The following is a 26,826-nucleotide window of genomic DNA, read 5'->3' on the forward strand; positions in this document are numbered from 1 at the left end:
TTGCTCAGGAGGTTTCAGTTCCGGCCGCACCAGCCACTTCTCCCGTTGGGGGGGTAGGTGTGCTCTGACTCCTGCCACCTGTAGATTAGGAACTTCAAATACCGGGGTACTACCAGCCGAGCTGGTTGCAGCTGCTAAGGTCCAGGTTGGTCCACCTATAAGTAACGAGGAGCAGAAGAGGCTAGTGCAGTTTGGGAGACTCAGGCCTCCAGAGTTTAGTGGGGCGGAGTCAGAGGATGCTCAGGATTTCTTAGACAGGTGTCAGCGGATACTTCGCATGGCGGGTATTCTGGAGACTAACGGAGTCTCATTTACTACTTTTCAGATGTCAGAGGCAACCTACAGATGGTGGGAGGCCTATGATTTGAGCAGGCTAGCTGGCACTGCTCCACTTACATGGCATGGTTATCAGTTCTCTTCTTAGAGATGTTTGTTCAACAGACCCGTAGGGAGGAGTTGCGTAGGCATTTTGAGCAGCTACACCAGGAGGATATGCCAGTGACCCAGTATGAGATGAGATTTTCAGAGTTGGCTCATCATGCGGTATGGTTAGTCCCCACCGAGAGAGAGCGGATTAGGAGATTCATTGATGGCCTCAACTATGGACTGTGCTTTGTCATGACTCAGGAGATTGCGTCAAGTGCTAGATTCTATGAGGTGGTTGATATTGATAGACGCCTAGAGCAGGTTTGTAGTTAGGAGCGTGATGAGAAGGAGTCCTAGAGGCATCATAGTTTCAGTAGTGCCTCATCTGGAGGACAGTCCAACCACAGCAGGGGTCGTTCTTATAGGCCCGCTCAGATGACTCGTATGGTTCATTGGGGTACATCAGCTAGCCATGGTTCATACAGTTCTCGTCTGTGTCATTCATCTCTCAGTGCCCTCCCAGCTCAGAGTTCATCCCGTGCTCCATCAGCTCGGGGTTCATCTGTACCAGGTCATTTTAGCAGTTATTCTGGTTTTCGAGGTCCGATTCAGTCTCCACCGCCATTGATGGATCAGAGTTGCTTTGAGTGTGGAGAGTTTGGACATGTAAGGACGTATTGTCCCCGTCTTTTGGGAGGTCCAGTTCAGCAGAGGGGTCAAGTTATGACTTCTGCACCAGTTACTTCACCACCCGCCCAGCCAGCTCGGGGTGGGGCTTAGGCAGCTAGAGGTCTCCTTAGAGGGGTAGGCCGATTAGGTAGCGGCCAGGCTCGATGCTGTAACACCCCGGAAAACAATTTTGAAGTATTTAAGAATAAAGCCCCATAAAATTTCGCAAATGAATTCAAGGTTTCGTGGTGCCAGAGTGGGTATACATGTTTAAGGATTTTAGAGCTCGCCGCGGCTGGGACGTTTTGGGTTGAACAATGCACCGGAGAGTGAAGGAAATTTTTTGGAGGAAAAACGTGTTTCTGCGGTCCATTATGCGACTGCTGAACCACTCTGCGGGCCGCATAATGACCGCAGAAATGAGGCAGGAGAGGGTTAGTCTGGAAGCAATTATTAACTGTTCTGCGGTGTATTATGCGACCACAGAACAGTTAGGCGGACCGCATAGTGACCGCAGACACAGACAGATTTTTGGTCATTTGGTCTGCAATTATGCGACCGATATGCGGTTCACATATTGATTATGCGATCGCATATGCGATCACAGAACCTGTTCCGGAGCTTCATTTTTGGGTTTTTAAAACCCGACCCTACTTCGTTAAATACACGCTTTGGGCCATTTTTGAGCAAACTTCTAATGTTTTAGAGAGAAAGGAGAGTATTTTAAAGAGAGAGGAAACCCTAGGCTAATTATTCATCAAGTCTTACTCAAATCTTGGAAGATTAACAGGGAAAACCCACAAGTTCTTCATCTAAGAGGTAAGGTTCCATACCCTAGTTTTCAATTTCAAATCTGGGTAGAAGATAGTTGATTAGGAGTATGATGCTTGGGTATGAGAGTATTATTTATACATGCATGTACCAATAAGATTTGTGGGAAGATTGTTGAGCTTAAATACGTGAGGATTGGGTTGTGAAGTGAAGGAAATCTTGTAGAAGAACCTTGTGGTTAAATTTGCACACCTAGTGTTTGATAAAATGCTCAAATGAGCTGAGACCATGAATATCTTCCTAATTATGGTTCAATTTTGTTATGTCTCTAAATAGATTGGGATTGCTAGAATTTTCTGAACGCTGTAGTAATTTAAGGAAAGCTCAATTGAGGTATGTTGGCTAAACTTCTTAACTATAATTGAATTCCATGATGTTCTTGTAAGTTCCGAGTTATTCTTTATAAATCAACTATTCTGAATAAACTTTGTGTTGAAAGGTATATGTTCAACATGTGTTCCGGATACTCTTATAATATGATGTTATCCTTCTGGAATATGTTCAAAGTATGAGTTGGGTATAAAAATATTATGACTCCAAGTAGTGTTTCAAGTGAAGGCTATTATGCCAAATTGTGTAAGAAGTCTCAATGTTCTTAAGACTCTTAATTGCTCATAGGTATAGTAAAAGTCGTAATTAGAGATTCTTTGTTATCGATAATCTATAAAGATGCTTGAAAGTGAAAGTAGTGAGTTGAGGATATAAAGTGTAGATACTGTGCTAATAATGAAAGTTATGATTGTGGCCAATAGATCCAATGAAATGAAATAATGTGTGAAATATTATGAAATGATCCTTGATTCAATAATTACAAATTGACTCCAAAAATAGAATTATCCAAAAGCTTATATACTCAAGTCATGTCCAAATGTGGTTGTTATAACTAATGCTACGCTTCGTAAGTATTCCAATGTGTTTTAAGGTTTTACATATTTATGAGTTGAAATTGTGTATTGCCCTTTTGGGGAAAGGACTTTAAGAATATTCTCTATGTTGATATTTATGAGATGAGTCTTGAAAGTAATGAAATGAAAGTATGGAATATAAGATACGGCCATCGTGCCATGAATGAAGAATAATATGTATGGAAAAAAGGGAGCCAATGAAATAATGATGATGTAAGTAATTGAAAGTACTAATGAAGTGATAGCATGAACATGAAGTGTTCCAATGATCCGGGGACTTACGACCTTAATGTAATGTTAATCATGTCGCTTTGAGTTTATATATGGTTATGTGCATAATGATGCGTATGAACCCTATGGACGGGCAATGAAACACATAAGTATATTGTGTTATGAAATCCTGTGGACGGTCTATGAAACGCATAGGTATATTGTGATATGAAATCCTGTGGATGGTCTATGAAACGCATAGGTATATTGTGTTATAAAATCCTATGGATGGTCTATGAAACGCATAGGTATATTGTGATATGAAATCTTGTCGACGGTCTATGAAACGCATAGGTATATTATGTTATGAAATCCTATGGACGGTCTATGAAAAGCATAGGTATATTGTGTTATGAAATCCTATGGACGGTCTATGAAACGCATAGGTATATTGTGTTATGAAATCCTATGGACGGTCTATGAAAAGCATAGGTATATTGTGTTATGAAATCCTATGGATGGTCTATGAAACGCATAGGTATATTGTATTATGAAATCCTATGGACGGTCTATGAAACGCGTAGGTATATTGTGTTATGAAATCTTGTGGACGGTTTATGAAACGCATAGGTGCATTGTGTATGAGAAGTATAGGTGTACGGTATGAATAAATAATATGGACGTTCTATGAAACGCATAAGTGTATAATACGATATGTGAATAGTAAGGACGGTCTAATGAGACACATTATTAATGCAGACAATAGGTGCCCCTTTCGTTATCCTTGTTTGTACAGGTTGTTTCAATTACATTATATTATGTGTTCCATGTATAGATCATATGGGAATTTCTATTTTGAAAGAGGATTTCTAGCTATACATACTAGTGCTATTCGACAGTACTAACGTCCCTTTTGCCGGGGGCGCTGCATCTTTAATAGATGCAGGTGGTCCTACATCATATGGCATTGATCAGTGATAGAAGTACACTCTTTTCAGCTGATTTGGTAAGCCCCATTTCATTTCGGGGTCATATATCTTTTGTTTCTCATGTACTGTGTTTTGAGGTATAGCCGGGGCCTTGTTGCCGATATTTTTATATTACTTTTCTATTGTACTTAGAGGCTCCGTAGATAGGTTGTGGGTTGTGGTTGATGTTGGAAATTGAACTAGAAATGTTGTTATTTGAAAATCATGTTTTTTATTAATTCTATAAACTCGTAATATTTTGGAAATTATGATTGAAACTGCTAATGGGAATGAAAAGGAAGTTGTTAATAAAATCTTTTCAGTATTTGATTAATGGAGTACATATCCTATTTATTCAGGGATGAGTTTGGGTAGAAGGAGATCTAACAGGCTTGCTCGGCCGGGTTCTCTCGGTTGAGCGTCGGTCGCGCTCCTCGGTTTTGGGGCGTGACAGACGCTATGCTTTTTCCGCTAGGCCAGATGTCGTTGTTTCGAACAAAATGATCACAAGTATTGTCTCAGTGTGCCATAGAGATGCTTCCACATTATTTGACCTTGGTTTCACTTATTCATATATATCATCAAATTTTGCTCATTATTTGGATATGCCCTGTGAGTCCTTAGTTACGCATATTCATGTATCTACATCGGTGGACGATTCTATTGTTGTGGACCGTGTGTATCGGTCATGTGTGGTGACCATTAGGTGATTGGAGATGAGAGTTGATCTCTTATTGGTTAGCATGGTTGATTTTGACGTGATTCTAGGCATGGATTGGTTGTCCCCATATCATACTATTATGGATTGTCATGCTAAGACCGTGACGTTGGCGATGCCGGGGTTACCTAGGATCGAGTGGTGAGGTTCTCTCGACAATGTTCCCAGTAGGGTGATTTCATATCTGAAGGCCCAAAGAATGATAGGAAGGGGTGTTTGGCATATTTGGATTTTGTGAGGGATGTTGGTGCTGATAATCCTACCATTGATTCTGTTCTAGTGGTAGGAGACTTTCCGAATATTTTTCCTGCTGACCTGTCGATCATGCCACCCAACAGGGACATTGATTTTAGTATCGACTTGGTGTCAGGCACTCAGCCCATTTCTACTCCTGCGTATCGTATGGCACTAACAAAGTTGAAGGAATTGAAAGAGCAGCTTCAGGAAATTTTTCATAAGGGGTTCATTAGGCCTAGTGTGTCGCCTTGGGGTGCATCGATTCTATTTGTGAAGAAGATGGATGGTACTATACGAATGTGCATTGATTATTGACAGTTGAACAAATTTACAACTAAAAACAAGTATTCTTTGCCTAGCATTGATGACTTATTTGGCCAGCTTCAAGGAACTAGAGTATTCTCTAAGAATGATTTGAGGTCTAGGTATCACCAGCTGAAGATTCAGGAGTCTGATATTCTGAAGACGACGTTTAGGACCCGCTATGGTCACTACGTGTTCCTTGTGATGTCTTTTGGGCTGACCAATGCCCCAACAAGATTCATGCATCTGATGAACAGTGTATTCCAGCCATATCTTGATTCGTTTGTCATAGTATTTATTGATGATATCCTAGTGTACTCACGTAGCCAGGATCATGCATAATATCATTGGATTGTACTACAGACGTTGAGGGCGGAGAAGCTTTATGCTAAATTCTCCAAGTGTGAGTTTTGGCTCGGTTATGTGGCATTCTTGGGGCACGTGGTGTCTAGTGAGGGATCAAGGTAGATCCGAAGAAGATTGAGGCGGTTCAGAGTTGACCCAGGCTGTCTTTAGCTAATGAGATTCGGAGTTTTCTTGGCTTGGCTGGATATTATCGTCGCTTCGTGGAAGGTATCTCGTCATTGCTGCACCTTAGACTAGATTGACCCAGAAATGTGCCCCATTCAGGCGGTCTGAATAGTCTGAGGAGAGCTTTCAGAAACTCAAGACTGCCATGACCACAACTTCGGTTCTACTTTTGCCTTCAACATCGGGTTCTTATACAGTGTATTGTGATACTTCTTGGATTGGAACTAAGTATATCTACAAATGCAGACCAAGGGCTACATGTCTTTGAGCATTATGACGAATAAGAAAAACAAGAAGATGGGGATGGGGGCAAGTTTTTATTCGAAAATGAAACCGAAGAGTATATGCATGTCAGTATGCACCTTAACGCATGAGCCTAAACTACAAATTATAATGCTCCTCAATGCATGAGCCTAAACTGTAAGTTATAATGCTTGTCAATGCACGAGCGTAAAATTGCAAGTTATATTGCTCCTCAACGCACGAGCCTAAACTGCAAGTTATAATGCTTTTTGGCACATGAGTATATATTATATGTCTTGAAGCTCCCCAATTTTGAACTAAATTTTTAAGACATAAAGCTCTTCAAATTTGAGCAAAGTCTTCAAGTTGTAAAGCTCTCCAAATTCTATCAAGGTGTTCAAGTTGTAAAGTTCTTCAAATTTGAGAAAAGACTCAAGTAGAAAGCTATTCAAAGTCGAGCAAAGACTTCAAGTTGCAAAGCTTTTTAAATTCGAGCCAAAATTCAATACGTAAAGCTCTTCAAATTCAAGAATTGTATTTAAGTTGTGAAGCTTCTCAAATTCGAGCAAAGTGTCAAGTTGCAAAGTTCTTCAAATTCGATTCAAGACTCAAGTTGAAAGCTCTTCAAAGTGGAGCAAAGACTTCAAGTTGCAGAGCTTATTAAATTCGAGCCAAAATTCAAGATGTAAAGATCTTCAAATTCGAGCAAAGTATTCAAGTTGTAAATTTCTCCAAATTCAAGCAAAGTATTCAGGTTGCAAAGCTCTTTAACTTTGAGCTAAATCTTCAAATCATGAAGCTCTTCAAATTCGAGCGGAACATCAAGTTGCAAAACTCTTCAAAATTGAGCAATTCTTCAAGTCGTGAAGCATTTCAAATTGTAAGCTAAATCTTTAAATTACAACACTCCTGGACGCACGAGCCTAAACTGCATGTCATGAAGCTCTTCAAATTTGAGCAAAATCTTCAAGTTATAAAGCTCATCCAAATACGAGCTTAAATTTCATGTCGCTAAGCTCCTTAATGCAAGAGCATAAACTACATGTTACTCCTGGCCCGCAAGAGTATAAACTGTATACTTCTTCTAGGTTGAAAACCTCGAAAGAGGCAACTTAGAAAAAAGATAGGACATTAAAAAAATAAAAAAACTCACATATTTTGAACTACGGTATAACTTAATCCTTTTCACCGAGGTACGTAGGCAACTTAGATTTTTATTCTATGTTCAGTCGCACGAGTTTAAAGATACATATTGCCCCAATCGTTGTTCGAATGAAGTATGATAGAATATAATCCACAAGATTGGAACTTAAAAAAAATCAGGCTTAGATGTATTCTTTCGTTGAAATTTTTGCCTTATCAAAGATTTATGGTCAGTGGGGCAAGCCTCAATAGAAAATTGGCATCTCTGATGGATGGATGAAGTCTTTTAGTAAGAAAGTTGAAGTCTTTAATGCCAAGTCAAGTTGTATTCGGCTTGGCTGCTACGTCTTCAGTTTGAAGTATTCAAGTCCGTCATTTTTCAAGCTTGCCAGTCTTCAAGATAAAATGTTTAAACCCTCTAAGTCTTCAAGTTCGTCAATTTTTAAGTTAAAGTTTGCAAGTCCTACAGTCTTCAATTTGAAGTAATCAAGCATTCGTCGGTCTTCAAGTTGAAGTATTTAAGCCTTATAAGTCTTTAAGTCTGTCGGTCTTCATATTCACCGATCTTCAAGTTGAAGTATTCAAGCCTTTCAAGTCTTCAAGTTGAAGTATTCAAGCCTTCCAAGTCATCAAGCTGAAATTTTGAAGTCTGTTAATTTTTTAAGTTGAAGTATAAAAGTCCACCGCTCTTCAACATAAAACATCAAAGTATACCAAGTTTTCAAGTCCATCAAATCTTCAAGTTTGTCGGTCTTCAAGTCGAAATCGTCAAGTCCACCAAGCCTTCGGGTTGAAGCTTTCTAATTTTTCAATCTTAACGTGGACGTTTAAATTTCTTTGCACCATAAGTTAGCCTATTTGAGTGTTTGTCCTTAAAATGAACTATAATTTTTCAATCTTAAGGTAGACGTTTACTTTTCACCTTAAGTTGGCGTCTCCGCGGGTTTGTCCTTAAAATAAACTATAATATTCCAATCTTAAGGTGGACGTTTATGTCCCTTTGCACCTTAAGTTGGCCTCTTCGTAGGTTTGCCGTTAAAAGGATATGTAATTTTCCAATTTTAAGGTGGACATTTAAGTCTCTTTGCGCCTTAAGCCGATCTGGTTACGGGTGGAACCTTCTATATGTTGTTGAGAATTTATCCTTCTATATATTGTCTTGGGTTTGATCTTCTATATGCCGTATAACCTTTACGCCTTAAGATTATGCCTCCTATTTGGGAATGTAGCCGGTGAAAGTATATTTTTAATGTGGGATAAGCGGCTAAGGCGGCTTAAACAATTGATTTGCAGCATGAATTGGGATACTATAATTTGACGCCAACTTGGATTAGAAATACTCTATCCGAGTAAGAGGAATACATATTAAGGAGAATGAGTTTCAGGTTGATACGCGGATTAAGGCGTCATGGTGACGAGATCTTAGCAACAATCAATTGTGGAATTCAAAAGTCTCTAGCAACTGCCACGTCTAGTAGATCAATTATACGCTCATTAAAAGTTCCATTTTAAAATGCCGTGAACAATCAAGTTTAAATGCAATTGCTTGCCATTTGAAACTTATTTTCCATTTTAGCGCTTAAGCAAAAGAGGAAATCAGTTAAAAGATCAATTATGGCGTGTGATGAGCTGTCATTATTTTGGTCTAAATAGAATACAACTAAGGCATAAATCCAAAGGAGAATTTATTCTAATCAAATTTACATTTGGAGGACGAAGTGCCAATGAAGCTTTCAAATGGTATGAGGAAAACTAAGGTCAATAAATAGCAATAAAATATGTTGGCAGTACTTCAAGCCTAGTCTCGAAATGACAAGTTTAAACTTTGGCGAGTTGTATACGGGCGAAACCGAATCCATGAGACGCCTCAGTTTCCAATGAAGTAAACGGAGTGAGAGACATGACGGTAAGGAACTAGAGTGGAGGCAAAGAGCCCCTCGAGCAGGGGTCCGGGCAAAATGCCTGCCCTCGGGAGTATCGGTTACCATGACCCCCAGGTTCGAATCCCAAAGGCCTCGGAGAGCATTACAAGATAATCGAGTACGACCAACAAAAGAGCGTGATATCCGTGACCAGCCGGATGTTACGGCGTGAATCTCGGCACGTATCGGCAGAGAATCGGTGATTAGTTAAACAGAAGATTTTTAACTTTTATGGAATTGTACTTAGGGTAAAACTCCCCTACCATATAAATGGCGGTCTGGTTATTCATTAGGCACACTGTAACACGCACATCAAGGCATTATACTCTTATTTTCTCTATTATTCAAAGTTCTTACTTTTGTTTATCAATCCATCAGTAACGTGAGCCGGGGATCGAAGGCAAGCATTCCATTAAGCTGTCATTAAGTCTGGGATCACTCCTCTTGATTGGTTTGGCAATTTATTACTTCCTTTATCTGTTTAATCTAACGTAATTTATCGTTTGTATTGAAATAACCTACGTATCCTTAAAACAACTTACAAATTTAATTGTTATCTGTTTTTTATGGTAAATATTTTGGCGCTCACCATGGGGCTAAAGATAATAGTGGCAATTTGATACAAATTTCGATAACACACTCTATTTTACACTTGTTCTTCGAACTTTAAATTTCAGGTCAGATTAAAAATGTCGAACTCCCAATCTGCCCATTTGAACGTGGATGCTGAGTCTGGCCAACATGGAGAAAATAACAACGTGGTACCCAGCAACGATGTGCCTCATGTTGACCCCAACGGAGTCCCAGTCGTTGATCTGATCGATGCTAACTCAAACGTGGCTATCGAAGCAAACTTGCCTACTGACGCCGAAAACATCATTCGCGGGGGAACCCATTCGATAGGCCTAAGTACACACAAACCCGGGACTAACCCTGAGATAATAAAGATGCTTACGGAACTGAAAAAACAGGTGTAATCGGGAGAAAAGAAAATCGAAGCCAATGACAAAAAAATGGAGACCTATAACTCTAGGGTCAACCAAATCTCGGGAGCACCACCGATACTGAAGGTCCTGGATTCCAAAACATTTGTCCAAAAGCCTTTCCCTCCGAGCGTAGATCCGAAGCCGATCCTAAAAAAGTTCCGATGCCCAAAATTCTGAAGTATAATGGGGCAACTGATCTCAACGAACATGTGACCTATTATACGTGCGCCATCAAAGGAAATGACTTGGAAGATGATGAAATCGAATCTGTTCTGCTGAAAACATTCAGAGAGACCTTGTCAAAAGGAGGTATGATATGGTATCACAACTTACCCCCTAATTCTATTGAATCATTTTCTATGCTTGCAGATACCTTTGTAAAAGTGCACGCTGGGGCCATCAAGGGCGAGATCAGGAAATCAGACCTTTTCAAGGTAAATCAAAGAGATCGAGATGCTCAGGGAATTTGTATCGAGGTTTCAAATGGAACAGATGGACCTGCCTCCGGTTGAAAATGATTGGGCCGTTCAGGCCTTCACCTAAGGACTCAATCACCGAAGCTCATTTGCTTCACAACAGTTGAAGCAAAATCTGATAGAACACATGGTAGTAACTTGGGCTGATGTCCATAACTAGTACCAATCAAAATTCATGGTCGAAGATAATCAGCTCAGGGTCCCTTCCGGGTCTGTTTATCCGGTCAGAGCTAGTGACAGATCAAAAAGAGACATTGATCATGAACCAAGATCTAATAGAGACAGGTATCAACCATACAATGGAGATCGAATGGGTAATGGGTCCGGACGCAGCACTGTGAGAAGTGAAAGAAGGAGCGACCGAGGTCATAATAACAGGGGACTCCTGAGAGAAAGTATTTTTGACAGACCTATCGAGTCTAAGGAAGCACAAGGTTATCGGATTACAACTTCAACATCGACGCTGCCCGCCCATCGTATCAACCATCGGACGCATCAAAGATACTAAGTGGACTCAACCATTGCAATTCGATCCTGTCCAAAGGGACCCTAAACTAATGTGTAAAAATCATGGCACTCACGGCCACATAACCGAAGACTGTCGACAACTGAGAGAGGAAGTAGCCCGGTTATTCAACAACGGACACCTTCGAGAGTTTCTGAGTGATCGAGCCAAAAATCACTTCAAGAATAGGGACTCCAACAAGCAGATCGAGCAAGAGGAACCTCATCACGTCATTAACATGATCATTAGTGGGGTTGACGTCCCTAGGGGCCGATGTTAAAGCGCACTAAAGTGTCCATTACAAGAGAAAAATGGACTCAAGATTATGTATCGGAGGGAACCGTATCTTTCAACGATGAGGATGATGAAGGCATAGTGCAACCACACAATGATGCACTGGTAATATCTGTACTCATAAATAAATCTCGAGTTAAGCGTGTGTTAATTGATCCAGGTAGCTCGGCCAATATCATCAGATCGAAGGTCGTGGAAGAGTTGGGTCTACAAGACCAAATGTTCATGCAGTCCGAGTTTTAAACGGGTTCAACATGACATGTGAGACCACTAAAGGGGAGATAACACTGTCGGTAAACACTGCCGAAACCATTCAGGAAGCAAAGTTCTACGTGATCGAAGGTGATATGAGATACAATGCTTTGTTCGGGAGGCTTTGGATTCACAACATGAGGGAAGTACCTTCGACACTACATCAGGCGTTGAAATTCCCTACACCAGGAGGCATCAAAACAGTTTACGGAGAGCAACCAGCTGCAAAAGAGATGTTCGCGGTCGATGAGGTGGTCCCGATATCTATACTCTCAACATCGAAGAACTCGAGTTCGGTCACCAAGGAAGAAACCAAATAGCAATCACTGACACCGGCCCTGGCCGAACTAGAAAAGCAAGGGACATGCGAGGAGGACGATTACGGAGTCCCCAGGTCTTCCATAGACCTTGACGATTCCGATGACACTAAGTCGACGGTTGAGGAGTTGGAGCAAGTCATATTGATCAAGCACCTGAATGATCGGAAGGTATACCTGGGCAAGGGGCTTGCGCCCGAGCTTAGGAAAAAACTCATTGAATTTCTTATAGCTAGTATAGATTGTTTTGCTTGGTCCCATCTTGACATGACAGGGATTCTGCCGTAAATTAATACTCATAAGTTGAGCTTAGATCCGAAGTTTCACCCGGTTAAATAGAAGAGGAGGCCTCGGTTCGAAATTAAGTACGCATTCATCAAAGACGAGGTATCCAAACTCCTTAATATAGGATCCATTCGGGAAGTTAAATACCCGGACTGGTTAGCAAACGTAGTGGTAGTGCCTAAAAAGAGAAATAAATTAAGAATGTGTGTAGACTATAAAGACTTGAACAATGCGTGCCCTAAGGACTATTTTCCTCTGCCTAACATTGATCGCATGATCGATGCGACAGTAGGCCACGAGATACTCAGTTTTCTTGATGCCTATTCCGGGTACAACCAGATCTAGATGGATCAGGGTGACTAGGAAAATACTTCCTTCATCACTAAATACGTCACCTATTATTATAACGTAATGCCATTCGGACTAAAAAATGCTGGTGCCACTTACAAACTCCTAGTAAATTAGTTGTTCGAAGAGAAAATAGGAAAATCAATGGAGGTTTACATTGACGACATGTTGGTTAAGTCCCTGCGAGCAGAGGACCATTTGAGTCATTTGCAGGAAACCTTCAACATATTGAAGAAATACAATATGAAGCTAAACCCAGTGAAATGCACATTTGGAGTCTGGTACGGGAAGTTCCTTGAATTCATGGTGTCCAACCGGGGGATCAAGATCAATCCCGACAAGATCAAGTCCATAGAAGACATCACCGTGGTAGACAATGCCAAGATCGTTCAAAGACTAACCAGGCGCATAGCCTCCTTGGGTCGATTCATTTCAAGGTCCTCCGATAAGTGCCATCGGTTATTCTCGTTGTTGAATAAGAAGATTAACTTCTCATGGACCCCGGAGTGTCTGCAAGCTTTGGAAGAACTCAAACGGTACCTTTCGAGTCCTCCATTACTTCATACTCCAAAGGCAGACGAGTAGTTGTAACTGTACTTAGTGGTAAGTGGAGTCTTAGTCCGGGAAGAAGAATGTACGCAATTCCCTATATATTATGTTAGTAGGATTCTAGGCGAGGCCAAAACGAGGTATCCTTAGATGGAGAAATTGGCACTCGCTTTGCTAAGCGCCTCCAAGAAGTTAAGGCCTTATTTTTAATGCCATCCCATATGTATCGTGACTACTTACCCATTGAGGAACATAATGAACAATCCAAGCTCTCGGGACAGTTGACCAAATGTGCCGTAGAAATTAGTGGGTACGATATTGAATATCGACTCCGAACCACAATTAAGCCTCAAATTTTGGCAGACTTCGTGGCCGATTTCACGTCGGCCTTAATACCCGAGGTCAAAAAGGAATTATTGTTAACCTCTAGGACCTCCTCGGGGATCTGGACCCACTTTACGGATGGATCTTCGAACGCTAAGGGGTCCGGACTCAGCATCATATTGATGCCGCCCACGGGTAATATATTTAGGCAATCTATTAGAACAGTGAAATTGACTAACAATGAGGTCGAGTATGAGGCCAAGATTGTACGTCTCGAATTGGCTAATCGCCTAAGGGCCTAGGTGATCGAAGAAAAGTACGATTCCTTCCTTATGGTAAATCAAGTCAATGGGGCGTTCGAAGTGAAAGAGGAACGAATGTGAAGATACTTGGATAAACTACATGTAATGCTACATCGATTCAAGGAGTGGACCCTACAACATATACCCCGGGATCAAAATAGCGAAGCTGATAATCTAGCTAACTTGGGGTCGTCGGTTGATGACGATGAGTTCATCTAGGGAACGGTCATACAACTAATGGAATCGGTAGTGGAAGAAGGCCACGCCGAGATAAACTCGACAATCTTAACCTGGGACTGGAGAAACAAGTATATAGATTACCTAAAGACCTGGAAGCTACCCTCGGATCCTAAATAATAGAGAGCTCTATGCACAAAGGCGGTCAGGTTCAGACTGTCAAAAGATAATACCCTATTTAGAAGAACGTTCGTTGGCCCGCTCGCCATATGTCTGGGACCGGGAGACACCGAATATGTCTTGAGAGAAGTTCACGAAGGCACATGTGGCACCCATTCGGGTGCCTAATCGTTGGTTCGTAAGATAACCAGAGCCGACTATTATTTGATTGACATGGAGAAAGATACGAAGGGTTCGTACGGATATGCGAGGGGTGTCAAATGAATGCATCGATGATCCATCAGCCCGGGGAGCTACTGTATTCAGTCTTGTCACCTTGGCCATTCATGAAATGGGGAATGGACATCGTCGGTCACCTATCATGGGCACCCGGTAGGGCTCAATTTATATTATTTATGAATGACTATTTTTCTAAATGGGTTAAAGCTCATGCATTTGAGAAAGTCAGAGAAAAAATAGTCATTGATTTTATTTGGGACCACATAATATGTCGGTTCGGAATGCCGGCCAAGATCGTATGTGAGAACGGGAAGCAGTTCATCGGCAGTAAGGTAAGCAAATGTTTCGAGGACCAGAAGATCAAAAGGATCCTGTTAACACCCTATCACCCTAATAGGAACGGGAAAGCGGAGTCTACAAACAAGACCATACTCTAAAACCTTAAGAAGATATTGACCGTTGCCAAAGGAAAATGGAAGGAAATTTTGCCCGATGTCCTGTGGGCATACCGTATGACCTCAATGTCTAGTACTGGGGACACCCCATTTTCGTTGGTCTACGCTGCCGAAGCGCTAATACAGGTTGAGGTAGGAGAAAGGAGTTTTAGGTTCCAATATACGACCGAGGAATCAAACGGTGAGGCCATGAGCACGAGCCTGGTATTATTGGATGAAAGGTGCGAGGCTGCCCTCGTACGGTTGGCCGCCCAAAAAAAATGGATCGAAAGGTATTACAACTGGAAAGCCAACCTACGACACTTCAATATTGGAGACTTGGTGTTAAGAGAGGTGACACTTAACACCCGGAACCCGAATAAAGGGAAGCTGGAACCGAATTGGGAAGGTCCATATAGAATTATCGAGATTACCGGTAAAGGGTCATACAAACTCAAAGCAGGGAAAAATGAGCAATTACCGAACAACTGGAAACTAACCCACTTAAAATGATACTACTACTAAGGTACGACCCCATTCATTATTTTTTGTTTATTTATTATTACATATATCGCGAATTGGACTAACACTTGCAGGAAACAACCAAAGGAAGGTGTTTGTTGTTAGGCCTAAAAGCGAGCGTTGACTCTTATTTCATTGAACCGATTTTATCCCAAATGTGTTTTCAGAAAAGGGTTTTAATGAGGCAACAGTGGATCGTGCTAACTTAGAATCAAAGACAGGTTGTGAATCGGAGTCGATGGTCACATCAACAATATCCGAGCCCTCTCGATGATCGACCTCGAATACTGGGGGCCATCACCCTCAGGTAATGATTATTAGCAAGGAAGGAAACTATGTTCTTGATCAGTCTGGGATCGATCGATAGGATTAATTGTAAGGGCCAAACGGTCAAATGAACCATGCCCGCGTAGACCACCTAAGCCATAACACGAAGCTTATACACACTTACAATCTTGTATATTATGCACATGAATGAAAGACATTTTCTACCTTGTAGATACATATTTTGTCCCTTAAGACTAATACATTTTGTTCCTTAAGGATATCGAGCCCAAGGGCCGCCTCTATCCGGACCCAATAGATCACCCCCACTCGGAGACTTTTATCCAAGACAAACTCGGGCGGCTCGGGTTATCGAAGCTCGAATGCACAAAAGCCTATTAGGCAGTGACTAAACTTAGAAGGCTACAACCAGTCCCACTCGAGGACTGTCGTCTTAGGCAAACTCGGATGGCTTGGGCTATCGAAGCCCAGAGGTACAAAGCCTATTAGGTAGTGCCTAAACTTAAAATGCTACGACCACCCTAGAAACGGCTCGGAGGTGTCTGAACCCCGTAATTAAAACATAACAACAACAACAATCCAGTATAATCCCACTAGTGGGGTCTGGGGAGGGTAGTGTGTACGCAGACCTTACCCTTACCCTGGGGTAGAGAGGCTGTTTCCAATAGACCCTCAGCTCCCTCCATTCAAGAACTCTCCACCTTGCTCTCGGGCTGACTCGAACTCACAACCTCTTGGTTGGAAGTGGAGGGTGCTCAACACTAGAGCAATCCACTCTTGTTAGTAATCAAAACATAAGGCCTTCAAAATTCCAAACCGGTTCAAAGGTTACCCTCAAAAAAATTATAGTCTAAAGGTATCTAAACAAGCACTTTGGGGAAAGCTTCCGGTCATAACGAGCCCCCACAAGTTCCAAACAAAATTCACATTGAGAACAAGTCTTATTCGAACCTCTGAACAAAAACTTATTACTACGTCTTATTTTGTGCTAAATCGTTTGAAATCTTTGCAATTAGGAAGAGGATGCCAAAGTAACGATCTCAAAAATTGCCAAAAGGAAAAAAAGCCTTATATACATTCCAAAAAAGTATTTACAAAGGCCAACAAAAATGGCTTCACAAAATAAATGTACTAAGTGCAAAAACAAATATTCCTAAGACATCTATGCCTGATCTCACCCGGAACGTGCCTCATCATCAAAGTCGTTGGGGTCATCTCCATCTTTAGGTTCACCGAAGCCCTCGGAGCCTTCTTCACCCTCAGGCTCAGCCAGCTTCTTATCCTCTACCTCTTCGCCTCTTCGATCTCGGCCGACAGGTCGAAACCTTGGGCATGAATCTCTTCGAGGGTCTCCCTTCAAGACATCCGCTTCACGTACTCAATGGTAACTTTCAGGCGGGCCTAACATCAGTCTTGTACTGGGCCACCATATCTTCAGCATCAACCCTGGATATTTCCGACCCCGACCTTGTTATTTCGAGCTCCTTGCTAAGGGCATCTGGTTCAGCAATGGCCGAACCCAGTTGAGCTTGGAGGTCCTTGATTCGCCGAACCAGTGTATCGGCCTTCTCTTTCGCCACTCAGAGTTGGACCTCTATTGATGCCAGCTTTTCCCGGGCAATCTCCTTCTCAGAAGCTAGTCGGTCCATTTTTCTCTTCCAAACATCAGCCAAGGTCTGAACATCATTAATTTCAGCCTGCAGCTAGTCGGTCAGATCAATCTTCTGTTGTACCTGTGAGGTTTGGTCGTTAGTCTCCATGGCTATGTTGTCATTACTAACTTCCAAAATCTTTACTTGTTCCACCTAGTGGGCATTCTTTTTTTGAGCTGCATCCAACTCGGCCCGAATACTCTTGCTGACACCATCGTGTTGCTCGATGAGAAGCTTATACGTGTCACTCTTCGCGGCAAGCTCCCGGACCTCAGCCGCGAGCTGGTTAACCTCAGCCCGGTACCAGAGAAAACTTTCATTATGGAGTACCGAAGCCTACAAAATGATAAAAGAGGGAAGACGTGATAAATATCAAAAACTAAGTAAGAAGATGGAAGAACGTAACGATGCCTTACCCGATTCAGCGCCTGCTGTACTTCGCTGAACAAGCACGTCACATCCACCTCACTCATTTTTGCCTGGTCTTCTTTGGTTAACAGGCACCAGAGGTAGATCTCCCCTCCAATGGTGGAAGAAAGAATCCGGGCATCCTCCAGGACGGTGATGATTATTTACCTCTTACGGCCGAGATCCATGCCCGGGGAGGGGATTTGGTTTATCAACTTTAGGCTCGAATTCAACCCGCCAGTTTCTGAAGACCGCTACTTCCTCGGCACCTCCAGGTCGCCCAACCTGATGAAATCTTCCATAGCGGACACTTTTGAAAAAAGAACGAAGGGGATCGTCCTCACCATGATCCCCTTCGTTGGACCGCTCTTTCACCGTTCGAGCCTCTTCGAGCATGGACTCGGTACAGGAAGGCGACCCTGAAATATCTATTACACCGGGTGCCTCTTTCGGGGAATGGCCGGCATCCTGGGTAGTCTCTGCCCCGGCCTCCTCATCGTCCTCCCTTATCTAAGGGAGACCGACCTCATGAATCTCCCATTCAACTGTCACCCGCTCTGCGGGGCAGATCGCTTTACGGGCCACAAGAATATCATCCTCCTCGGGCTCATCACTGAGCTGAAAAAGTGAGTCCGAGTCGGGTGCTCGAGAGCCAGAACTCTCCTTTGACTTACGGGCCAACTTCCTCCTTGGCTTCTTCTTTTCTAATCTTGGGGAGCCCAGAGCCTTTCTTTTCTCCTTCTCTCCTACTGCGGCCCCGAGATGCCTTGAAGTGGGGGGTCAACGGACAAGTCCTCATTCTCTACTGGAGGCCTAAGCTCAATGGTCTTAGGCAAACCTGCGAAAAGAAATGAGAATGTGATGCTAAAAGGGGAGCCTAATGTTACTTATTCGGTAAAGAGATCTTACCGTGAGAATGAGCCTCCCAACAGCCCTTCGAGAGCTCGCACCATGAGTACTCCGAATAAGGCATCTGCGAACAAACACCCTCGATCCACTCCTTGAGCAGAGGAATGCCATTTGGGACTCGAGAAACTGCTGCACCATTGCAAATACTGGTAAGGAAAAAGGAGATGATCATAAAATCGACATTTAAAGGAAAGTTGTGCTTACGTGATGCATTCCACTTCTCGGGGAATGGCCTAAATTTGGCAGGGATCAAGTCTGAGGTCCTCACCCAGATAAAGTGTCCCTGCCAGCCCCGGTCCCGGTCCTCGTCGATGCTTAAGAATGGGGCTTTGCTAGCCCGGCGTACGATCCTCCACACCGATGGGTGAATCTGATCGATGCATACTTCATACCTTCTACAGAAGTCCCGAATGACCGGATCCACCGGGCCTAGTATGAAGGGATAAGTGTAAACACTCAGATACCCCTCCACATGGATAGTAATGGCTTCCTCGGGTCCCGGGGATTACTATGTCCTTATCTGCCCACCCGCAGTCCTTTTGAACCTTAGAAAGGACTTCTTTTTTGATTGAGAAAATATACTTAGATACCGCCTCACATCAGACTTACACCGACGAGGTATTTTTGACATTAAATTCATCCACAACCGAACATCCCCCGGGGACGAACATTTTCAAGGGAGGCTCGGCAGCTGGTTCATCGATAGCCGCGCCCGGAGTAGATCTTTCGAGGACGACCATATCAGGAGTGGTCTCCATGACTTCGGTGGTCGGCTATGAAGAAGAAGAAGAAGAAGTAACTTTTTGGGGAACATTTTTGGAAGTTTTTGCCACTGTTATCTAGAAAAAGTCTGAAAAATATGAAGAAAGGTTGGGAGATAAAAGGTAAGATCTTTGATGAGGAAATCAAATGCGATGGTTTGGGTAGAAAATAAGTAAAAGCTTGCAATTTACTAAGAAATCTTGAAGAACGGAGGTAAAAAAGTTGGAGTATGAAAGAAAGGAAGTAATATCCTGAAGATTCGAAGGTAGAAGCTTGGCCAAAAGGTAAAAAATGAACGAAGGAGGGGAGTATTTATAGGGGCTTCGCACCGTTTCGCGTCCGGGGATAGACTGCCGATGACTGAGATGTGATTGACGGGACGTTCCGAATTCTTTGTCGTTTCTGTCACGCCGTGTTGAAGAAGGGATCGAAGTGCATATGTCATTTCTCGTCGTTTCCTTAAACTTACTCTATGAGAAACGAGAGGACTATCTGTATACGGGCGAAACCGAACCCATGGGATGCCTCGATTTTGTTACACCCTATATTTTTATACGTGAAAGTACGCCATAAATAAATTGTTGAAAGCTCGAAAATGAGATATTACATCCCGCATTTTCGTACGTTAAAGTTTCGTCGTAAGTTAATCGACGTAAGTTTGGGAATGAGATTATTTTGAAATTTTAAGCATTATGCTATTTCAAACAAGTGACGAGTAAATTCATGAAGGTGAGAGGGTAAGCAAATCAGAGAAAATGAATTTTGTCGAAGTTTGACATTTTGGATAAAGTACGACCCGAGCTAAAATACCGGTATTTATGGACTAATACCATACAAGGTACCACATGACCATGATAGTAAGGTGTATAAGGTATGTTAAAAGTGAGTAGTATTTTTAAATAGTTTGAGATAATTCTTAATTATGTGGGTAATTTATTAATTATTAATTAATGAGAGATTAACAAGTTAATCAAGTGATTAGTGGATAATAAATCAAGATCTTGGATAAGCTTAATAAGCCAAAACGTGGCAGCAACAAAGGCCCAAATTATGACTCTTAAGTTCATAAAATAGGTGGCACATTTGGAGGATTCAGTAGCCTAGTCATCACTAAAGGGTGGAGCCCACAAATCTCAAAAATAAGAGATTTTAATACATCTTCTATGTAGATACTTATGTTGCTAAGAATTGAAACCTTGATTGCTAAGAGATTTCATACGGATGGAATCTCCAAAGTAATTCATTTTGAAACTTCAGAGAATTCATTTTGAACTCCAAGGCTTTTAACATGAGGCATCTCAACTTTAAGCATATGTCAAATGCCAAAATATTAATTTTTAAGAATTCAATATGAGATTTCCTATGCATCTGCATATATCAAAGCAATGCCAGGCTTCAACAATTCAAAATGAAAGTGAGATTTTGCAATTATAACGGAGTACGGTGCAATCTTTCTCAAGAATATCATACGAATTTTCTCCTATTTCGATCCACCGTTACGTGTTTTCGTAAAAAGAGAATTGGTTCAGGTATGTTAAGGCTATCCCCTCTTTCTTTTTGGCATGATCAATACGATACAAACGAAATGAGCAAATGCACAATTTCCACAAATGACTCTATTCATAAAATTATTAGGGGTATCTATATTCTTGATTCCCCATATGAATTATTATTATATCTTCTGTTCATGGGTCTCAGAAAAATATGTATTTGATAGAATTTATCCGATATGCATATTATTTTTATGATATTTCGAGAAAATCTTATTAACGTATTTCTTATGCATTTCATACATTTATACATGTACATTGACCCATGACCAGATGGGGTTATACACGCGTATGTTATATGTATATGGGACATGGGAAAAGGTTATGGCATTATATGCGCACCACCACCTGATCAGCTGGTATACGTTGATGATTTGCCCACAGTGGCCGAAATGATATGATGGGATGCCCTCAGAGGCTTGATGATGTTATTAACACATATACCTATGCATGGTATGACATTTATATGCATATGCATGACATTATAAAAATGAAATAATTCACAGAGCTATGCAGACGTACACGTCGAGTCTTTTACTCCATGTTTATCTCATGTCTATTATTTACTGATTTTTATTCCTTACATACTCGGTACATTATTTGTACTGACGTCCCTTTTGCCTGGGGACACTGCGTTTCATGCCCGCAGGTTTCGATAGACAGGTCAAGAGTCCTCCAAGTAGGCGATCAGCTCAGCAGAAGATATTGGTGCACTCCATTTGCTCCAGAGTTGCTTGTTTGGTCAGTATGATTTAGATATGTATGGTTTGGTATGACAGGGCTCTGTCGCGACCTTTATGACAATTGTGTACTCTTAGAGGCTTGTAGACATATGTCGTGTACGTGAAAGATTGTACGGCCTTGTCGGCCTATGTTTTAAATTTATAAATAATGATGTTGGCCTATTAGGCCTGTATGTCACGTGTATATGATGATGTAATAATAAAGATACGTTACGTTGGTACTCGGTTGAGTAAGGTACTGGGTGTCCGTCGCGGCCCATCGGTTTGGGTCGTGACAGATTTCCTATAAATTAAACGAAGCGAGAGATGTGACGGTAAGGAACCGGAGTCGAGGCAAAGAGCCCCTCGAGTCGAGGTCCGGGCAAAATGCCTGCCCTCGAAAGTATCGGGACCATGACCTCCAGGTTCGAATCCCAAAGGCTTTAGAGAGCATTACCAGATAATCGAGAACGACCAACAAAAGACTGTGATATCCGTGACCAGCCAGATGTCACAGCGTGAATCTCGGAACGTATCGGCAGATAATGGGTGATAAGTTAAACGGAAGATTTTTACCATTTATGGAATTGTACTTAGGGTAAAACTCCCCTACTATATAAAGAGGGGTCTGATTATTTATTAAGGACACTGTAACACGCACATCAAGACAATATACTCTTATTTTCTCTGTTATTCAAAGTTCTTACTTTTGTTCATCAATCCATTAGTAACGCAAGCCCGAGATCGAAGGTAGGCATTCTATTGAGCTGTCACTTAGTCCGGGATTACTCCTCTTGATTTGTTTGGCAATTTATTACGTCCTTTATCTATTTACTCTAACGCAATTTATCGTTTGTATTTAATTAACTCGCATATCCTTAAAACCACTTATAAATTTAATTGTTATCCGTTTTTTAGGGTAAACACGAGTCTTGAAGTAAGGGGTATTTGTAAGCATTTAAATTTTATCAAATTTATTTCGATAAAAAATGTGGATTATATTTTAGATATGTTAGTCCAAATGAATATTATGAGCTAATATAATTTGATTAATTATATAAGTCCAATATATGTTGATTAAATTAATAAGTCCAAATCATCGGGCTACGAACCCAGTTTGGTACCACGTGTCAAATGACGTGGCACACCAACTCAAACGGAAGAGCCAATAAGATTATGCCACGTGTCAAAATGACAAGGCATGTCAAGTCAAATCAAAAGGCCAATGAAGTTACGCCACATGTGCAGTTGACATGTTCTAGCTAATTAAATGCAGCATTGTCACACTTTAACCTGATTGGTCGGAAAGAGTTAGTTCTCATCACAACTCTTCTCTTCCACAACTATAAATAGGGGTTTTCATAACTCAGAAAAGGGACCAGAAGTCATAACAAGAAGCAAAGGAGAGCTCGTGGATCAAACATCACAATTTTTCTACAAGCTTCAAGCCTCAAGCAATCAAGTTCAAGTCTAGGAAATCAAGTTCAAGTTCAAGAACGAAGAACATATCAACGTTCGAGGAGTACGAGTTCAAATCAAAGTTCGTGCTAGTTGAATTCAAGATTATCATTTGTGACAACAAATATAGATTCAAGATCAAGTTCAAAGGCCCTTGAATTTATTTACGGTTGAAAAGAAGAATCAGATGATTAATAGAGATTGTAACACTCATATATTTTTAAATCAAATACTACGATTGTTGCAATATTTTTTGGTCTTGATTATTTTCTTGATGCCAATTTATTATCTACAAAGCTGTCCAGACAATCCTTGCTCATGTCCATTTCTGGATAGGACATGTGTTATGTCTATTTTTTATCAATATGATTATATTATATCAATTATAATGAACAAACTAAAATAATAACTATACAGTAAGTTAGTAAAGAATAAATGATATGAAAATTTGAAGTTGAATATTTTAATAACAGTTAATTCTTAAAATTGTGAAAGTTGTACGAAAATGCAATAGTGTCAAATATTTGAGACAGTTCGCATAATAAGGGTGTCATATAAAATAAACAGAATTTATTATCTTTACAAGATGAATAGCCCGGTATATAAGGAGCATTTTGGTGAATAGGAAGGAACTAAAAAGGAGAGTGAGAAAAAGCAAATGAAGTAATTATAATTTATTTTTTCAGAATATGATATCTTGTGGTCATTGAACTTAAAAAAATAAACTTTACCCCAATTTTACTACATTTACCCACTTTAACCATTCATTACATTGTCGCTAACTTTTCCCCCTTTCCAATAACAGATTTTCTTTGTTTTTAATCTAGTACACTCCCCATTTCTCTTTGTGTTTCACGTGAATCTGTGCCATGACCATTTTCTTGCTCTCCAGCACAATTTTCATCGTCAATAAAAAAAAGGGCACGAATACCACCATAAACGATGAAATTACACGTAGTCCAAGATCATAATTTTAAAAAGATTACAACTGCTAATCTGCCATATGAACCACCATCTTATCTCCATCTAATCACCTAGGGCGGCCTAACGGCAAGACAAATGAAGCCATTGCCTCAGGTATCCAAAATATTAAGGACCCCAAATTTTAAGTATTATGTGTCACATATATTTTATGTAATTATTATTAATAAAATATTTTAAAAGTTTTAACTAAAGTTATACACCTGAGTGATAAATAACGATAAATTTCTTACTCATTTAATTAAATAATGAACTTTATCAAATTTAATTTTTTTCTCCTCTATGTACACTCTTGTTTTTTTATATTTCTAATGATTTCACTTTCTAATTTTAACTCGTTATTCTGAATTGGCTATTTCTTTTCACCATATTTTATTGATCCATTCATTAGAAAATAATTAGTTTTTGTTCATCTTTTTAAGAGAAATCTCCAAATGCAATGGGGCACAACGTTCGAAAGTCGACAGATTATCGTTGCGCCCCCTCTACCTTCTTCCACTTAATTAATGCCATAATTTCATTTACGACAGAGTTCTAAACTATGACGTGAAACCAATTCACGCATCACGCGTTATATAGTTACAACTAGGCCAAAGTCCTAGGTATTTGCTTTGTATCTCATCGTTATATGAATTTTACAAAAGAAATTTAAGGGCCTTTTAGTATGTTTTGGCTTTAGGCCACAAAATCCATTGATCCGCCCCTGTAATCACCATTTCTTCTTTCCCGCAACATCTCACAAACACCAGCAAAAGGCTCCTCTAGCCCACAACATTGTCACGATCCAAAATCACACCTAGTTGTGATGCCACCTAACTCTAACATCAATGATGTACACATAATTTTTGGTAAGTGGTGTCCCTACATAGAAGAATGAACAAATGAATAAATAATTATATGAGGCGAACCCACATGATGTCAGGGGGTTAAGTTGAACCCTCTTCGTCGAAAAATTATATTGTGTATATTGATAAATTATATTTAAAAGAGAAAAAATTACAGTATAAAAAATAATTTTAATCCGCTTTAACACAAATAGTTCCATGTGAATGTGGTCGAGCGGGTTCATGTAATGACCCAACCAGCCATTTTATGTATCTGAGCCCCATTTTCCCTTTTGAAGCTTCCTATATGTACACAAATAGTTCCCTGTGGAGGTGGTCGAGCGGGTTAATGTAAAGGCCCGACCGGTCATTTTATGTATCTGAGCTCGTTTCCCCTTTTGAAGCTTCCCATATGTATATTTGTGATTTTATGACTTGCGGGGATGGTTAGTTTCGTTTCGGAAAAGTTTTGGAATGGTTTGCACCCATCGATTCTTGATTTAGATGCTTAAGTTGAAAATATTGACCTAGGTTTGACTTTTGTGAAAATGATCCCGGAACGGTATTTTAATGACTCCGATAAGTTCGTATCGTGATTTTGACTTGGGCGTATGCCCGAAATTAAATTCAAAGATTCCTAAGTTGATTTGACATATTTTGCCGAAAGTTGACAATTTGGGGTTTAGGAATTTCCTTAAGTTTGACCGCAGGTCGGGTTTATGGCTATTAGGTTCGGACTTTTGTATTGGGACATGGAACAAGTCCATTTTTCTATTTGGAACTTGTATGTAAAATTTTGTGTAATTCGGAGTTGGTTTAATAGGATTCAGATGCTTAGTTGTGATTCCAGAGGTTCTTGAGTTTTTCTTTTGAATTTCATATATTTTGATGACTGATTCATGGTTCTGGATGTTATTTTACTATTTTGATAGCGCGAGTGAGTTCGAATAATATTTTTAGAATTGTGTGGATGTTTGGTGTGGAGCCCTAGTGCGTCGAGTGAGGTATGGACTTGTTTCAGATTGGTTTAAGTTGGTTTCAGGTTTGTTGGTGTGCTGCTGCTTCAGTTATCACAAATGCGAGCACCAGCATTGCAATTGCGATGATAACAGAGGGGTCTCAGGTATTGCATTTGCAAAGTTTAGGCTTATAACAACCCGACCAGTCATTTTGAATATTTTAGTTTCGTTCCTCTATTTATTGTCTTCTATGTTATATTATGGTTATGTGACTTGCTGGGGTGGTTGGTTTGATTTCGGGTGAGTTTCAGAGTGGACTACGACACTTAGCCTCAATGTTGAAAGCTTAAATTGAAAGAGTTGACCGGAGTTTGACTTTTGTGAAGACGACTCCGAAATGGAGTTTTGATGATTTCGATAGATCCGTTATCCGTATATTAATTTTGGACTTAAGAGCGTGTCCAAATATTGATTTGCAGGTCGGTAGGTCATTTTGACTTGAATTGGCGAAAGTTGGAAAGTTGAAGGTTTGGAAGGTTGAGAAGTTTGACCAAGAGTTGACTGTATTGATATTGAGTCCGAATTTTAACTCCGAAAATTGAAATAGGTCTGTTGTGTCATTTTTGACTTGTGTGCAAAATTTAAGGTCAATCGGAGTTGGTTTGGTACGAATCGGCGTTAGTTTTGGAAGTCGAATGTTTATGGATTCAATAGGTTTGAATTGGGTTGCGATGCATAAATTTGATGTTGTTTAATGTGATTTTAGGCTTCGAGTAGGTCCGTTATGTTATTTGGGACTTACCGGTATGTTTGGACGGGGTCCCGGGGGCCCCAGATGTGATTTAGATTGAATCCGTGTTTATTTTGGGCTTAGGAGAATGTTTGTCCAGCTGAGGTTCTGGTGCAATCGCACCTCCACACTTTGGCAGAAGTGGCCTCTGAGTTGCAGATGCGAGATTTGGGGCTGGCGAGTTGTGCCCGCAGGTGCGGAGGTTTTTGCGCAGGTGCGCAACTACAGATGCTGGTTTCCTCTACAGAAGCAGAGTTCTGTCTGTTGGCTTTGGGACTGCAGGTGCGGTCGTTTTCCGCAGAAGCAGATG

The 26,826-nt window shown here is 40.8% G+C and overlaps 1 protein-coding gene across 1 annotated transcript; it reads left to right on the plus strand.

Moving 5' to 3' along the window:
• The first annotated feature begins 396 nt into the window (after nt 1-396).
• LOC138901294 (uncharacterized) lies at nt 397-5,219 on the plus strand. The gene is made up of 2 exons (XM_070189048.1): nt 397-687; nt 4,839-5,219. The coding sequence occupies exons 1-2, from the start codon at nt 397-399 to the stop codon at nt 5,217-5,219; spliced, it is 672 nt and encodes a 223-aa protein (XP_070045149.1).
• The last annotated feature ends 21,607 nt before the right edge of the window (nt 5,220-26,826 follow it).

Source organism: Nicotiana tomentosiformis, chromosome 11, assembly GCF_000390325.3.
Source record: "Nicotiana tomentosiformis chromosome 11, ASM39032v3, whole genome shotgun sequence".
NCBI classification, from domain to species: Eukaryota; Viridiplantae; Streptophyta; class Magnoliopsida; order Solanales; family Solanaceae; genus Nicotiana; species Nicotiana tomentosiformis.

Coding starts and splice junctions, on each gene's coding strand:
- LOC138901294 (XM_070189048.1), top strand. CDS start 397: ATGGCATGGTTATCAGTTCTCTTCTTAGAGATGTTTGTTCAACAGACC. Junction 688..4,838: donor TTGATAGACGCCTAGAGCAG/GTTTGTAGTTAG, acceptor TGTTCCCAGTAG/GGTGATTTCATATCTGAAGG.